Genomic DNA, 17485 nt, shown 5'->3' on the forward strand with positions numbered 1-17485 from the left:
CATTTAATCTTATGGGATAAGTGAAAACAAAACTACTCTAAAGTTGAATTTATGTCACATTTCCTTTGGTATCTAAATGATCACATGCCTTTATAGTTGGATAATTTAGATAATGGCATCTTTATTCCTTAAAGAGATGTAGCTCTTTTTAAGTGGAACATTAGATGAGTTAGTATAGTACAGCTTAAATAGGGCTGTATGGTAGATGGAATTATGTCCCCCACAAAGACAGGTCAAGTTGTAACTCCCAAGCCTGTGGATGCCTACTCATTTATAGATAAGATCTCCCCAGATCCTATTTGGATAAGACCACACTGGATCAGAGTGGGCCTTAATCCAAAATGACAGAAGTCTTTATAAGGAGAGGAAATTTGGATGTAGTCAGTGGAAACCAAAAGAGGAGCTAGAGGATGGATTGCCATGTGATGGAGGCAGAGATACAGCTATAAGCCAACAAACACCAAGGATTGCTGGCAAGCTACCCTCCGTACACTTCAGAGAATGCCTTAGCTTGCCAACAACTTGATGTCAGACTTCTAGCTTCCTAGAAGACAGTAAATTCTGTTTGTTTTTATAAATCTTTTTTTTAATATATAATAATCTTTAGTTTTAAAGAGGTTTTAGATGACAGAAAAATTTCATTGAAAGTGTAAGAACAACTATAGTTGGTAATAACGCTTGGATGATGCTCTTTCATAATTAGTTACAAATGACTCACAGCAGTGCAAGGTATTTGTTGTGGGGTGATATATGGGAGCCCTGTATGATGTTACGCATGTTTGTTTTGTAAGTTCACAACTTTTACTTTACACTTACTGTTTATATTCGTGTATGAATGATATACTTCAATAAGTTGTTTTTAAAATTTAAAAAAAAAGCATAAGGGATTTCTATATACTCCACCCCCACCCCTTACCACATCTTCCCCTATTATCATCTTAAAATTAATTGTGTGGTGCATTTGTTACAGTTGATGAATAAATACTGAAGCATTGCTACTAACCAAGGTCTCTAGTTTAAGTTGTGGTTACATTTAATTCTAGTGCCTTAAAAATGCCCCCTGTTCCACCTATTCTTCCTTCCCCCTCTTATCAGAACCTCTGGTAGCCACTGTCTTTATATCAATGTTACATGTTCTTCCATTACTACAATATAAATAAGTTTACTTTAGTCCATGGTTACATTCCCCCCTTATGTGTGTTCATTCCTCAACCTTGAGGATTTTGGGGTGGTGATGCCCACTGTGCTTTGCATAAGAGTGGCCTTAGATATCAGGGGGCAGATGGAAGCTTGCATTTGTAGATAACTCTGATTTTTTGGGATGGGGATTGTCCATCATCATTTTATTAGTCGTGCTTGGTGAGTCCAGTGAACTGGAGAGCAGGTGTTGGCCCCAACTCTGCTGAGATTCAGGGCTCACCCAGCATATGAGCAGGTGGAAGATTTAAGTCTCTGAGACATATTTAACAGGTATAGTGTTAATTATAGAAGAATCTTGTGTAGGGAAATTATGAGTCTAACTCTGTTACATTGAGGAAATAGGTTGTCATATATTTCAAGATAAGGCCCACCAGTGGGGTGCTTATCTCAAGGGGCTGTGTGCTCTGCCTGTAGGTCTGGATGGCTCTAGAGCCCTCAGAGCACCCCTGTTTGAGGCTTTGTTCACAGTGGCAGTGAGATCTGCCTGAGACGTGTAAGGTCAAACTCTGGAAGGACCTCTTTACTGATTTTGAAATCTCTTAACCAGAAATTTCTGTTTATTTTTAAAAATCTTAAGTCTTGTGAGACAATAAAGTCCTTTGTCTAAGTCCACCTGTCTGGCCTTTTGTTACAGCAGTTCTAGCAAACTAAGTCAGGCTCTTAACTAAACTGATGTTAAACAGCTTTTTCAGGAGGAGAAATTTGAGCATTTGTAAACTTCGGTAAAATTTCAGAAAAATAATTTTTCGTTTGAGAGACGTAAAATTAAGTTCTCTATATTAAAAACCCAAATTTATTTAAAGAAGCCTCAAGAAAAGATTGATGGATTGGTTGCAGTATTTGGGATGATGTGCTTGTTATGTTCAGTCATCAGAATGGGCTTTTTAACCCTCTATTGGGCCCCCATGTAATTGTGACCTGTAACTTCAAGCGTCAAAGGTTTTCAATGGATTAAAATGATTTATGTAATGGGTTAGTTTTCAGAGAAATTCCACTGTTTGAGATGTTAAAACCTGTTAGCAGTCAGAGTCCTGAACCTGCAACCAGCATGCCTCCATTTTCTCTTTCATCCCTCCAAATATGCCAGGGATTTAAAGAAAATATTTGAGACAGGGAGTAGGCAGTGGCATATGCTTATATTAAAATTTAAGAGCTGGTAGTAATGAATCACTGGCCATTTCCTTTGCCAGTTTCTTAACATCACAGACCATAAGAAACATTTTCTAGAAGTTTGGTTATCTTGTAGATTTCAAGCTTCTTTCCTTGAGTGCTTGTAGTAATAACCACATGGGAATTGCTTAATATCCATTCGCGTAAGAAGCACTGTATATCTAGAGAACGTTTCAGTGCATTTGTTTTTGTTCAGTGACTCATGTGGAGCATTGAAGAGGAGGAGGAACCTTACTGGGCTTGATGAGGGCTTGATCTTTTGGAATAAGGTGTGTTGGTCCTATGTTGTTTAGATAGGAACAAATGCTAGTGCTACTGCTGAAAAGCAGATATAGCTGGTAAAAAAATAAATAAGGAGGTGCTGGTTAATTAACACTTGAGAAGAGAAATTATATATTCTATTAAAGAAATAGATATATATTTTTTAACATTTGTTGGTCTGTAATTGCCTTGAATTGACAGGTACCGAGGTGCATTATTGTGTCTACTAATCATCCACATTCTTTCCTTCTATTTTCACCCCCTTTCTGCTTGCCTGGGAGCTAAAAGAATTCTTCTCCCCTCTGGGGCTCCATTCTAGTCCTTCCTTCCCTTCCTTCCCTTTCTTCCTTCCTTCCTTTCTTCCTCCCTCCCTCCCTCCATTTTTTGTCGCCGCCCCCATAGTTCTCTCCTCTGTCTGCTCATTGTTTGATTGCTTGCTGGCCTTCTCCAGGAGGCACCAGGAACCAAACCTGGGACCTCCGCATGGGAGGTGAGTGCCTGAAAGCCTGAGTCATATCGGCTGCCTGTGATCCTTTCTTACTGTGTTATTGATAAGATAACATTATTCATGAGATAGCAGTCCAGTTACATTTCAGGATGGTTATTTGACAAGGTGTCATTTCCTTACCGTTGACATGGTTATTTATCATGGAATGATTTGAGAGGACTCAGATTTGAAATTTAAACAGCTATACCAAAAATGATTTTTGGTTGGTAGTTCCTTTTTAAAAAATAACTTTTATGTCCTCACCCCTCCCCTCCTTCCATTTCAAAAGTAATGTGAGTTCATGGTCTTTTTTTTTTTTTTAAGATTTATTCCCCCCCCCCCCCATTTGCGTGCTCGCGGTCTGATCTCTGTGTCTGTTGGGTATGTGCACATCATCTTTTTAGGAAGCAGCAGGAGCCAAACTGGGGACCTCCCATGTGGGCACGCAATTGCTTAACTGCTTGAGTTGCGTGCGCTTCCCATGATCTTTTTTTTTTTAAAACAATCCATATGTCTTTTATTTATTTATTTTATTTACACCTCTTATGCCGTGAATTCATAGGGCATTGATTCCAGTAGCTCAGGCTCCCTTCAGTTAGTTCTCACCAAATGTGTTGCTCTGAGTAGAGCAGGCTGGCGCTTTATTTTTACCCACGTACCTTTCTCTTTGGCTTCCTTCTTTTTCTGATCGTTTTCCTTCACATTTTAGGAAGCTACTTCAGCTCTTAGAGCCTAATCTGCTCAGTTCTCACATTAATTCTCTTGGTAAGGATCCTGCCCTCAGCCTGTTTGTTTACCACGATACCAGCAGCATGCTGGGGACACATGCTCTTCAGGTTTTGCCGTAACGTATGTGGGCATTCCTGGGCATTCCTTTTTTGAGCAGCGCCCGTTCCCTTGATGTCCATGCTATCACCTTTCTTGTAGATTTGCATATCTGTGGCCATAGGAACAACTCCTTGTTTTCTAAAAGGCCTAGAAAACATATAGTGGATTCCTCTCTTTCCCTTTGTGTTCATCATTTTGGTGAATTACTGCAAGATGGCTGTTCAGCTGAAAGCCCCATGATCTTTTAATAATAGGAAGATCTAGGAAAGCAGAATTCTGTAATTTTACCATCCAAAAATAAAGCTAAAACTTTTTATGTATCCTTCCCATATGTTTTCATGTACATGTGTACATATTTCTTTTTTAAACAATAAACTTCATACTATATATAATGCTTTACAACTTATTTTTTAAAACTTTATTATGAATATTTTCCATGTTCTTAAATACCCTTCTAAAATGTGTTTAGTGACTACACAATAGTCTGTCTTACATAGCCATGTTTATATAACCAATCAGTGGTTGTTAAGTGGCTTTCTATTTTTTGTAGTTGCAAATGATACTGAAGAGAACGTTATGCATAAATCTTTGGGTATTTTTAAATAGATTCATATGTATAATAGTTTGTTTTCCTGAAACAAACTTTATTGAAGCAAGAAAACTAACATTTCTTGAATACTCATATACCAGATACTGTGTTAAATGCCTCATAGCCTTATATTTAATAGCATCTTTGGCTGTTTTCACCCCCAGTTTTATAGATGAAGAAATTGATATGCATACATACTTGATATTTTGCAGTAAGTGAAGAAAATGTTTAGGAATAGCAAAGTATTTTAGACGTTAGATCATGTTCTTCAACAAAGAGTCATAGAAAATGCAGACTTTGTAGATGAAGTTTTAAATTTTATTTTGGCTTTGGATTATGTAAGAAGACGTCTATCTTTTTATGTTTTACATAGAAAGGGTTTTAGGCCTAAAGATTTTATATTAATGGACATTCTTGTTTCTAGGAGAAGAAAATTGGTCAATTTACATATGAATCTTAGGTTTTAGTCATGTGACTTGTTTTAGACAATAAATATAATAACTACATCTTATCTTTGAATTAGAATGGATAATTGTCTACTAAGTGAAAGTATTTTCCTTTTGCTTACATTTTCAGGGATACCTTTCCAAATCTTGGAGCTGTATGATCTAAGAGGGCATGATTTAGTAATTTATGTATGAAAAAAAAGGTGTGCTGCTTTGGAAGGGTGGGAGCAGTGAGAGGACCTGACTTTTGTTTCTACAGAAATAATATTGAACCCTTTGCCTCTTATCCTATATATATCTACCCTGTTTTGATAAGGGGAGAATGATTTGTTTTAGGACATGGTATTTGCTGTCTAATGAAGTGGTTTGTTTTGTCTAGTCACATTGATCAGACGACGACATGGCAGGACCCCCGGAAGGCCATGCTCTCCCAGCTGAGCGTCACGGCCCCCACCAGCCCACCGGTGCAGCAGAATCTGATGAACTCGGCCTCCGGTGAGTGAGACCCTGTATGAGAGCGCGTCGAGTAATGCTTATTGGTAAAACTTTCTGTGGAAAATGGTAATTATTCTTTTCAGGAAACTGGAGCATAAGTGGTGTTTATTTTCTGTCCACTTTCATTTGGGAAACCTATTTTATTTCAAAGTAAAATATACTATACCCCAGCCTTGTGATCATTATTACATAAAGAGGCCAGTAATTGAAGGCCACCAATCTTTAAAATTTTGGTTGTGAATTGAATATCTCAAGTTTCTGGTTTGGCTAATTGTGACATGCACATGTTTTCTTCTGCTGTGTTTTTTGGTTTGTTTTTGTTTTTGGTATCTGAAGACTTAAAGCCGAAGTCTTCCTCTTCCTCTTGTGGTATGGATGGAAAGCAAACCCATGGGGTTCTTACCTACTTTCTGAAGCACAAATTCATTTTACCCTGTAAATAACTGGAAGGCTGTACTTATAAATCCCTAAAGAGCCTTTCTTACCCACATCTGGCATGAGTTACTGAACACATCTCCACCTTTTCCACAGAAGATAAATCTGAGTATAAATCTTTTTTCTGCCTTTTATTTGGCAGTTTACCTAAGCCTACAGTTTTCCTCATCCACAAAATGAAAGATAACAATAAAGAGCAAAATATCAAAGGAAATGATAAGTATAAAGCTTTTATTACAGTTCAGATTAGATACTAAGTAAGAGTTCAGTTCCTTCTTTCCTACTCACTCAGATACCCTCTAACCTCTATATCCTTTAGGAGGGAGGCCCAGGCCATAGCTAACCAGCATGTACCTTCGTGTACATTGGGAGAAGATGCCCACTCTTCTGGGAAGATGCAACCCCATGCCGGGCATCAGGGATTTGCGTTCATTTGATTTAGTTTCTGCCTGCTCCCTTGTCTCCCTGCATTTTACCTGCTCTGCTGAGTTGCCCCATTTCAGGGCACAGATGGCAGTAAGAGTAAATGATGGCCCTTGTGGCCGTCACAACACATCCATCTTAGCTATCCAACCAACATATCCAGTAGTAGCTGCATGGAGATTTCCTTAAATAGTAGCAGTTAGGAAAGGGACTGGCGGACTTGAGGGGTCCTTGGCTAGAAGAGCTCATGGAATTTTGAAATGCCCTGCCCCGAAAGATGATGTCAGTGTAAGACTGTATCTGCTGTTCCATAACTCTCTTTTTGCCTTTGGCAGTTGAACACTTTAATTCTAAAGAGTTAAAAGCCGAAAAGAAAAAACAAAGCAAGATTCATGCGTGAACTTTTCTGCATAAACTTTCTTCATATAAACTCTTGAGGAAAAAACTAATTCCTTAAATCTTCCATTTTAGCTTATAATATGAATGCATTTATTTTCAGAATCTGTACAGTTTTATATGACATTTAATTTAAATCTTAACGTTTTTAAAGTCAAAAATTTTTCCAGGTATTTAAATATTTTTACTTGGCGGCTATTTCTTTTTAAAGCTACCAAATTGTCAAATGAAAGTTGTGAAAGTTGTCTTGTATTTCTAGTCCAAAGGAAATGATTCATATTATTCCTTTCGTTATGCTCCATCTAAAAGTATACCTAGAAAATTAGTTAACAAATGCCTCATTAATTTAAATTTGATTTTGAGAGATTTTTTATCTAGTAAGGTTGATTGTGATTCTTTTAGAACGTTTTTTTTTTCAATTTTATTTTCTAATGGTAATGTTCTAAAGAAATGAGAGACCTTGAGCTTAAATTTCTATTTAAATTCAAAGGTATACTTTCAAAGTGGTTTTGGTGGGTTTTACCATAATCATGTATGTTTTATTTCATTTCTGTGTTTTCTTTGTGAAATAAATATTTTTATATATTTCACGTAATTTAGTTGGCATGCTTAGAGCAGTTTTTCATAAAGAGGTGTCTTTGGCAGTATAGGTTTAGTGGAGTGGCAAGAAGCATAACTTGGTCAGGTTAGGTATGAGATGGAGAAAAGTGTATAGAGACAGCTTGGAATAGAGAGTGGAAAGGAGAACCTGAAATGGAAAAGCTACCTCTGAAGAGACTTAAACATGTGTAAATGATTTTATAAGATGTTGCATCATCATCATCAGTATAAATATATCAGTCCTGTTATATGCCAGGTGTATTAGTCAGCCAATGTGGTGCTGATGCAAAATACCAGAAATTGGTTGGTTTTTATAAAGGGTATTTATTTGGGGTAGAAGCTTACAGATACCACATACCATAAAGCATAAGTTACTTCCCTCACCAAAATCTATTTGGAGCAAGATGGCTGCCGACGTCTGCGAGGGTTCAGGCTTCCTTTGCTCCTACATTCCTGTTTTACTCTGGTTTCAAGGTTCCTTCCTTCCTGGGGCTGGCTTCTCTTTCCTCTGCGTGTTGACTTCCTGGGTCTTCAGCATTAAACTCTTAACATCAGAAATCCACAACTCTGTTCTTTGCCATGCCTTTTATCTGTGAATCCCCACCCACCAAGGGGTGGGGACGCAACGCCCTCATCATAACTCAATCATGCCCAGGTACAAATCAGATTACAAGCATAATCCATTATTTCTTTTTGGAATTCATCAATTATATCAAATTGCTACACCAGATATTCTGCTAAGGTCATTTTGTACTGTTGCATTTAACCTGCAAAATGGCCATTTAAGTTAGGTATTGTTATTAGTCTCACCTTACATGTGAGAAGACTTGAATAACTTGCCCCAAATCATTCGACTTTTAAGTGGTAGGAACCAGGTTTCAGGTTTGGGATTTCAGAACCCAAGCTCTTAATCTGTGTTTGAACCAGGGATAAGATAAACGACAGAGTAGTCCCAGAGAAAGCAGAAGTAGATAGGGCCTACTAATGTACTGGTGGCGGTATTTAAAATTACTATAGTGGGTCCTAGGAAACTGATTGTGCTGAAAGTGGTGGTATGAAAATGATGTTCACTTAAGGGGACTTGGTTTCTAATAAAAGAGTGACAATGTTTGAAAAGAACACTAGAGGCCATTGCCTTTAAGGGATAGTCAGTCTCATGAGTTAGGAGAGGAAGAGAATGGGTAACGGGTATAGTAAAACTCAAAGGCCTCTTCTCGTTTAAACTGGATCCTAAAATAGAAAAGGAATCATCTAATATTTCCACATTAGGATATAATGCTCGATTAAGCATACATGAAAGTTCCCAGCATAGAACAGAAAGTCTGGGTTATTGTGATTTTGGTCAAAGCTACAAAAGGAGGCTTAACTATCAGATCAGTGTAGAACCTGTTGATAACATCTGTTCAGCATATGCCTCTTTTTACTCTGAAATATATGTATTTGCTTATTTTCCCTTTCTTCCATTTCAGTGGATATTTCAGAATAAATAGAGGACCTCTACATATTGTTGAAAGACTTGGTTTGCATGCTACAGGAACTTTTTTTTTCCCTCCCTTTCCCTGTTTCAGGCTTTTTATTAATAACTTAAGTAGGAAAAACTTGGAAAGATGAATGTAATTCATATTGAGGTGCTGGATCACTAGGCTACTAAAACCTAATGGGCTAAATTTTTTCTTTTTTAATAAAGCTTTAGATTATGTAAATGTTACATCAAAAACATAGGGGATTCCCACCCTCCTCCCCTCCCATACTTTCTCACATTAACACCAGCCTTCATTACTGTGGTACATTTGGTGAACACATACTGAAGCATTGCTCCTAACCATGAACTATAGTTTGCATTACAGTTTGTACTTTGCCCCTCACAATTTTATAGGTTTTGACAAAATGTATAATGACCTGTATCCCATCATTTCAGTGTCATGCAAGACAATTCCGATGTCCCCGAAATACCCTCCTGTTACACCTGTTCTTCCCTCAGAACCTCTGGCGGCCACTGCCTTTACATCAGTGATACAAGTTCTTCTATTGCTAGAATAATAATGTCTACTTCAGTCCATTGTTCATTCCCCAATCTTGAGTGTTTTGGGATGGTGATGTCCATTCTGTTTCTAACTGAGAGGGGATTTAGATCCCATGGGGCAGATGGGTTGGCAATTGCAGACACTCTCTGTTCCTTGGGATGGGCATTGCCCATCATCATCCCCTTGTTAGTTGACCTGGGTGAGTCCAGGAACTGTGATCTTGACATGCTTTATGTTGTTCACTTGAAATTACAGCCATAGTATCGTGTTGATGAGGCTTCCATCCAGGGGCTGCTCTCTCTTTACCTGGAAGAGGCAGCCATGTTGCTTAGAAGCCATGCACTGGCGAATGAGGACCATAACACTATTTCTCAAAAAGTTTTAAGAAATGTCTCAAGGATTATATAGAATGTGAAAGTAGCTTTATCTCCTTGAGCAAAGCAGCAAAAGGAGTGCTCTTCCATGCTTGGAAAAATGATCATTTAAGGAGGTTTTAGAGCCTGAAGACAGTGAGCAGGAGAATTTTGAGGGCATTTACTGTAACAAAGCAGCCAATGACCTCCAGTCTAGCAAGATATCTACAGAAAATTTACACCCTTCTGAAGGAAATGCCTTCTGAATCTGCTAATCTGAAGGTTTCAGATAAAACATTTTATCGTGGTTACAAGCCCAGTGCAAATTGATTTATACTTTCATCACAGTTTACCTTAACAAATACTTTCTAATTTTGATGTTTTAAAACTTATCTTCATTCAAACATTTGATTGTGGCTTTGTGTTCTCACTGACTTGACATACTTATTTCTAAACAGACCATTTTATATAAAATACTGTTATTTTCTTTAGACTTTCCAAACCTTTTTTTTTTTTAAAGACTAATTTTATTTCTCCCACCCCCTTGTTGTTTCACTTGCTATGTCTGTTTGCCTTCTTTGTTTCTTTAGGAGGCACCAGGAACTAACCCAGGGCCTCTGATGTGGGAGGGAGGCTCCTAATCGCTTGAGCCACCTCTGTTCCCTGCTTTGCTGTATCTCTCATTATGCTTTTCCTCCTTTCTCTTGTTGCGTCAGCTCTCTATCTTGCCTGTTTCTTTAGGAGGCACTAGAAACCTCTGCTTCCTTTACTTGTGTCTCTCATTGTTTTTTTTCTTGTATCTCTTGTGGTGTCAGGTAGCCGTGCCTGCCCATCGTGCCAGCTAACTGTTTTCTTTAGGAGGTACCGGGAACTGAACCACGGACCTCCCATGTGGTAGGCGGGTAAGCTCAGTCACTTGAGCCACATCTACTTCCAGAAACCTGTTTTCTGCATAACCTTTTTTTTTTTTTTTTTAAATCTGGGGCGTGGTGATTGAACCTGGGACTCCTCATGTGGGAAACCAGCACTCAACCACAGCTACACTGGCTCCCCTGAGTTGGAATTTTTTGTTGGTTTCCTTGTTGTTTGCTTTTTGTTTTTAAGAGGCATCAGAGATTGAACCCAGGACCTTCTATGTGGGAAGCAGGCACTCAGCCGTTTGAGCTGTATCTCCCCTTCGTAACTTTTAATGGTTGGTTGAAGTTAATGACCTTTTACTTTTAATGACCTTCCAATTTTAAGATTTTATGCAGTTCTTTTTCTTTTGTTCAGTCTAATTTGGTTTAGCAAAAATGAAAAGTTTAATTTTTGTTTTTACAAGTTCTTTTTCAAAATATAAAGTTGAAATGATAGATTTTATTACTAGGCTGGAGTTGTGGTTTGTTACTGGTCAAATTTCCAAATATTTGTAATTGAGGAAGTACCCCAAACAAAGTGTATGTGGAAAGGGTTCCAGTGGCAAAAACTCAAAACTGCTAATGAAGATTAACTTGTATTTTTTAACTGTGCCTTTTAATTGTCAAGTAAATGACAACTTTATGAAAGAAATCTGACAGGTGAAGGAAAGAAAATTAAAAAGTAAAGGTTCAGTAAGATAAGGTTCTATTTGACTTTATTCTATATTTTCCCACATGTCCTATTGCTTTGAGGTGATTGTCCTTGAAAAGTTATATTCAATGTATTGTGCTTATAGTACATTGATTTAATAACTTTGATTTATGAATGAGATCTGTATAAAATAGTTTTACATATAAAGAGTTGGGTAAACTGTTTTTTGTATTAGATATTACAGAGTAAGCATTGGGGAAGAGAAAAGTGATACTTCTTTTACTCTTTGTATGATATATATTAAATATTTTAGTTGTAACTTGTTAACACGGACCTACAGAGTACAGAATCTTAAAGGACTAATAAATCAATAAAATAATACCCTGTGATAATCCAGAAATAACTGGACATCAAAGGACTGGTAACTATTTTGGACCATTAAAAATCATAAGCCTTGATTTAAATTAAGCAAAATCAATTAAGCCATTTTTTAGCTTTTAATAAATGTACCTTTGACTTGATGTATGGGATGCCAGTATGATGTTATGGTGTTTGCTTCATGAGTTCACAACTTTTACTATACACTTATTGTTTATGTATGTTCATATATAAATGACATAAAGATAATATTAATGGAAGAGTTGGGGGAAAATACTTTGGTTAGTAGTAATATTTTGACAATGCTCTTTAATCATTAGTTAAAAAGTTTTAACAACAATGCAAGGTATTGGTGGTAGGGTGAGGTGCAAGATTCCTGTATGATGTTATGTATGTTTGTTTTGTAAGTTCACAGCTATTACTGTACACTTATTGTTTATGTATGAGTGATAGACTTCAATAAATTAAAAAAGAAAAAGAAGAAAAATACACCTTTGATAACAACCCAAAAACAAAATGTCTTGTAACAGGTATATTTTAAGGGATTCTTTAAAGTCAGAAGTATACTCACAGCTGACAGGTAGTAATGCCCAAATCTACCAGTGCTGCATTTTCATATTTCTTGATTATGAAAAACTTTTTGGAATTCCTAGCAAATGCCTCAGAATGGGTGGAGAAAATGCTGTCTTGATCGCAAAATGTGATGGGTGTTAGAGGAATGTGCTAAGCACCTCATTGCAGTGGGGGGGGGGGGGGAAATATTCAGAAGCAAGCAACGTGAGCAGTGTAGAGCTGCCTTCATGTTTGCCTGCTGAATTACTCCTGCTTTGTGCAATCAGTGCCAGAGCACTAAAGACCAAGTGGGAAAGAGAGATTGTTTCCGAGAACAATGTCAGGTAGAGACTAGATGTAAAAATGACTGGCGAAACATAGATAATGAGGTTTTTAACTTTAAAAACACAAAGAGAATAGATATAAGGATGTGTGAGAAGTTGTAGAATTGACTTTTAGGAGTTGATAATTCCTACTTCTTGTATTGTAGTTCATGAACTTTCAAGTTCTACCTTTCACATTTGTGGCAGAGACAAATTTTAGAATAGAGGTTAAGATCAAGTGCAAGTCAGTTGGACCTGGGTTTGAACCCCAACTCTGTCATTTATTGGCTGTTGTTTTTACTACCTGTGTTTCAGTTTCTTCATTTGGAAATTGAGGATAGCAATAAAAATAACACTGAATCGGGCTATTTTGAGGATTAAATGAGACAGTTCATATACTGTAAATAGCAGGTAGTTAGTGGTTATTAACAAATATATGGTGCTCAGTATATTATCTTGCATATAGATAAATGTGATTTGTTCTCACATTTTAAAACGTAGTCATTTGAAAGGTGGTCACTATTATTTAAAATAATTTTTGAAATCTATAACCTCACTGTTTAGGGCTATGTTTTCTCTCTACACGCTTTCTATCCTCAAAAAAGGATCATTGGCTCCTATCAAGAACTGGATTATCTTCTGGCTTTTAGATCACATAAAGATTCTCTTTGGCTTAGATCATAGAGTATTAAATAAAAATAAACTTTACTTCTTTTATATTTGTCAATTTTCCTGATTCTTCTGAAGATTGATTATTATTAGATGGAAATTATTTGTCAAGCTGAATTCATAATATATGGAACAAAGGTATACGAAAATGAAATAAAACAGGAATAAAACTGTAACAAAACCCAGTGCTCCCAAATATCTTTTTTTAACCAAAATTCTGCATTCTTTATTCCCATCTGGAAATGTAGAAAATTAAGAAAAGGTGGCCACAGGAAAAGGGAAAATAGTAAAAGCAAGAGCATGATAAACCAGGTAACCAGTCCTTAAGAAGCTGTTTGTTTTATGTAGTTTGTGTCTTGATTTATGTGATGACTAAGTTCCTGAAAAATGTTGGTTGGTAATATGGAAACGACCATTATTCTTAAAATTTAAAAAATAAAGGTCAGTCCTTTTTTTGACCATTTCATTTAACAAAAGATGCAAATAAACAGTATATAGGAATTATATAAAAATATTTCTTGGTAAAATAGACAATAATTCAATGATATTGTCCATCCAAGTTGCAAATGACATTAGCTTGAATTTAGCGTTATCTTCTCCAGTATAGTGGTTCTTCTTTGGGAAACCCAGTGATGCCCAACAGATAACATTTTTGTCTCAATAGTTTCTTATTATTTTAGTTTATTTTAAAGAAGCTTTAGATTACATAAATTTTACATAAAAAATCAGCAACATCCCTTAATAGTGTGGTACATTTGTTACAATTGATGAACACATATTTAACCATTGCTACTAACTGTGGACTATAGTTTACATTTCGATAGTGTCTTGACTTTGTTGGGTGGTCAGGCTTTCATCCCATATCCAGAGTAGCTAGTGACGTCTCTCCAATTCTGGTTGTGAGAGTAGAGACTTTCACTCTCTCTCCACTGGGGATTTCTGTTCTTGTTAACTAGTTTCAGTCACGATTTTTAACTTAAAAATATTTGTAAAATCATTTTTCACCTCACAATACCTAGGCAAGGTAGAATCATATGGCAAACAGAACATTGGATGTTGTTTGAGAAAAGACCATTGATTGTGCTGAGTCCGCCTAGCTGGGCCTCTAAAATAAGGAGCAAAGACTTTAAACTCAGTCATTCTGGAATTTGGACATGTATTTATATATTAATTAACATATTAGCATGTGTACCAACTAACACTTTAAAACTATTTCTTCCTTTATTGAAGAAACCAAAACTAATCATGTTGAGATGGGTACATAGTTACTTTGTTTTTCAGTAGCTTCAAATACGTATTTTTAAAAATTGTGCTACTTTTTTTTTTTTTAAGATTATTTCAGTTTGAGATTAAGTTTCAGTTTGAGTTTAAGATTATTTCAGTCTCCAGAGTAGCTACATCTGTCTAAATGGGTCTTTAGATGTCTTTGTATGCTTGATTATTTCAGATAAGCTAATATTTTTCTGTCCTCTTTGTTTTATTTTAGAAGGTTATCTTCTAAAGCAGGAAGATATATATAGAAATTCAAGATTGTTGACTTCACTTGATCCTAGCACCCATAATATATATTTTAAAAAATCTGTTAGGGGAGTGGGTGTAGCTCAGACATTGAGTGCCTGCTTTCCATGTATGAGGTCCGGGTTCAATTCCACCACCTCCTTTAAAAAAAAAAATCTATTACTGGAAGTAATTGAAGGACTTGTTTGGGAAAGTAAATTTTTTTTTTCCTGAAAGTTGCCAGATTTTAACGTGCCTGGTGAACTTAAAAAGTAGAAGAAAAGGATATAAGCTTATTTCTGCCATTTTAACCAGTAGACTAATTTAGAAGTGTAAGAGGATATTATTAAGGAATATAAAGGAAAAACTTTTAGAGTATCATTGCCACCAGCTCTTGCAGTAAAATGAGTTATTAGTGATGCTTAAAAGTAGAAGTAGCCACGTTCAACTTTTCTTCACTGACTATTTGTGGATTTTTAAAGAAATGTTCATCTTTGGATAGGGAGAATGAGGGAGAGAGTAAATTAATTACATTTAAGAACCAAATCAAATGTCTGTTTTATATCTTTTCTTGGTAAGTGCTGGAATATTTTTCTTTCCCACTGGTTTCTAAATCCTTCTGACACTCTATGGCTACAATAATTTTATGACTCATAGGAGGAGTATTTGTGTGAAAGATTAGGATGCTAATTCTTTAAAAATGATATCCATAGACTACCATATATAGACAGCATGAGTGACACAAAATAAATCCCACAACTTTAGATTTTTTCAAAATAGTGTTTTCTTTTGATGTCACTAGGGTAAACAGATGGTAAAAGAAAATAAAAGGTGACTGCATTATTTTGAGTCATCTAAATGATGAGCTGTTTGTTTTTGCCTTAATAAAACTTCTTAGAAATCTATTCTGTTATAAATAAATGTACTAAAACTCTTCAGCTATTTCATCAAATTAAATTAAGAAGACTTCAGTTGCACTGAAGAAAGTCTAAAGTGTGCATTGCATATTAGAAAGTTCTCTGAGCTTATTCTTGGCCTTTTCTTCTAGGAAGTTCATCCAGCTATAACATGATAAACAGAAAAATGATTTTTAACAAAATGTCATAGTATATCCTTCAGACAATTATATTTTTCCTTTCCTTATTCATGCAACAAACATCACATAGCCTACCTTGTATTATACTCTGATGGCATTGGAAAGTCAAGTTAAGACAGACTTTTCCCACATAATAAAAGAAGTTTTATGGAAGAGGTATGCATTGACTGCCAAGAAAGCTAGAGAGGAGGAGCCTGTGGGTCAGCAGGGGAGGGAAAGAGACAATGGATCATATCCCTCAACAAATATTGAATATTTACTGTGTGCCAGGCACTATTTTAGATTAGGAAAATACAGAATATAAAGGAATACACAGTGTATCAGGTAATTAAAAATGTGAAGAAGAAAAATAAAACAAGGGCCAGGGAGTGATCAGCTAAGCGTTGGGGGCGGGGGTGTTTTAGATATCTTCTCCGGTGCAGACCTCTGTGATTGGTGTCTTGAGTGGAATCTGAATGATGGGATGGTGAGAGCCAGGTGAATATCTGGAGAAAAGGGAAAGGATGTTCCTTGCATTGCAGACAGCCAGTTCAGAGGCCCTGAGGCATGTCTGAAGAACTGCAAGGTGGCCTCTCCAAGAAACAGCGTCAGCGAGAGTGTGTGCGTGGAAAGGCATATAGGGCTTTTATAGGCTTTGAAGAGAGGGGCCACCACACTGGCCGCTGTGTGGACATAGATGGGAAATGGGGAGGTTAGTTAGGAGGCAGTTGCAGTAACCCAGGGGAGAGGATGGACCAGGGTGGTGGTGATGGAAGTTGTGGAAAATGGTTAGGTTTAGGACCTTGGTTTTAATGCAGGAGTGGTAGTTAAGTTTCAAGGAAGGGGAAGATAAAAGTAGTAGTATGTGGGAGATTAACCCAGGCCTGCAGTATGACTGGAGGTGGAATGGTGGGGAGATGAGATTGAAGATATCCTCAGAAAGTCTTTGTGTGAAAACTAAGAAGTTTGAGTGTTTTCCTGAAAAAGTTGGGAGATCATTAAAAAGGTGCCTCTTCTTAATGGAATTCCCATAAACGGCTTTCCCTACTTTGGTTATCTGATCATTTTATCTTTTAGACCCCAATCTTTCATCTCATATTTAAAACTGCCCCTTCACTTATATTATACTTGATTTTTAGTAAGTTATACTATTGGAACAAAATGGTAGAACTGCTCTAGGGAGAGGGAAGGGTCCTGAGAATCACTTTCTGTGAGTCATGCCCCACTTCGAGCACTTTTTCCTTCAGTCCTCTCACCAGTTCACTGAGAGAGTGTCCGTTTCCATTTCATAGATGAGGAAAGTGAGTGTCATGCAGGTGAAGGAACTTGCCCAAGGTTCAAAAGCTAGTAAGTATTGGATCTAAGATTTGAACCCAGGTCTTTATGAATCTGAACCCTTTACTCTGAAGTATGCTTTCTTTCTAGAGTTGAATATGAGGCTAAAAATAAGATTTAATTTCATTTGTAAAATTATAAACGAAATTCATTTATTAAAAAAAAAGGTGATTTTTTTGTGTGTTTTACTAAGTTACCTGATGAATGGTTCTTATGCTATATTTGTAAAGTTAAAGTTGATAGTAGTTGTATAAAAGAGTTTAATAAAATAAATGAGAAGACTAAAGCCCTGTTGCTAGAGCTGTGCTTCTCTGTTTGTACAGTGTAGAGGAATTTCCTGGTGCTTTGTTAAAATGCAGATTCTGATTAAGTAAATCTGGAGGGGAGCCTGAGATTCTACA

General features: G+C 36.6%; 1 protein-coding gene across 9 annotated transcripts in view; it reads left to right on the forward strand.

Moving 5' to 3' along the window:
• The window catches only part of YAP1 (Yes1 associated transcriptional regulator), a 116155-nt gene that overhangs the window by 54775 nt on the left and 43895 nt on the right, over nt 1–17485 (forward strand). For all 9 annotated transcript variants that reach the window (XM_058289201.2, XM_058289196.2, XM_058289200.2 and 6 more), the window contains exon 3: nt 5361–5476. In XM_058289201.2, coding sequence (XP_058145184.1) covers nt 5361–5476 — 116 coding nt within the window. The remainder of the gene's footprint in view (nt 1–5360; nt 5477–17485) is intronic.

This window comes from Dasypus novemcinctus, chromosome 27 (assembly GCF_030445035.2).
Source record: "Dasypus novemcinctus isolate mDasNov1 chromosome 27, mDasNov1.1.hap2, whole genome shotgun sequence".
NCBI lineage: Eukaryota > Metazoa > Chordata > Mammalia > Cingulata > Dasypodidae > Dasypus > Dasypus novemcinctus.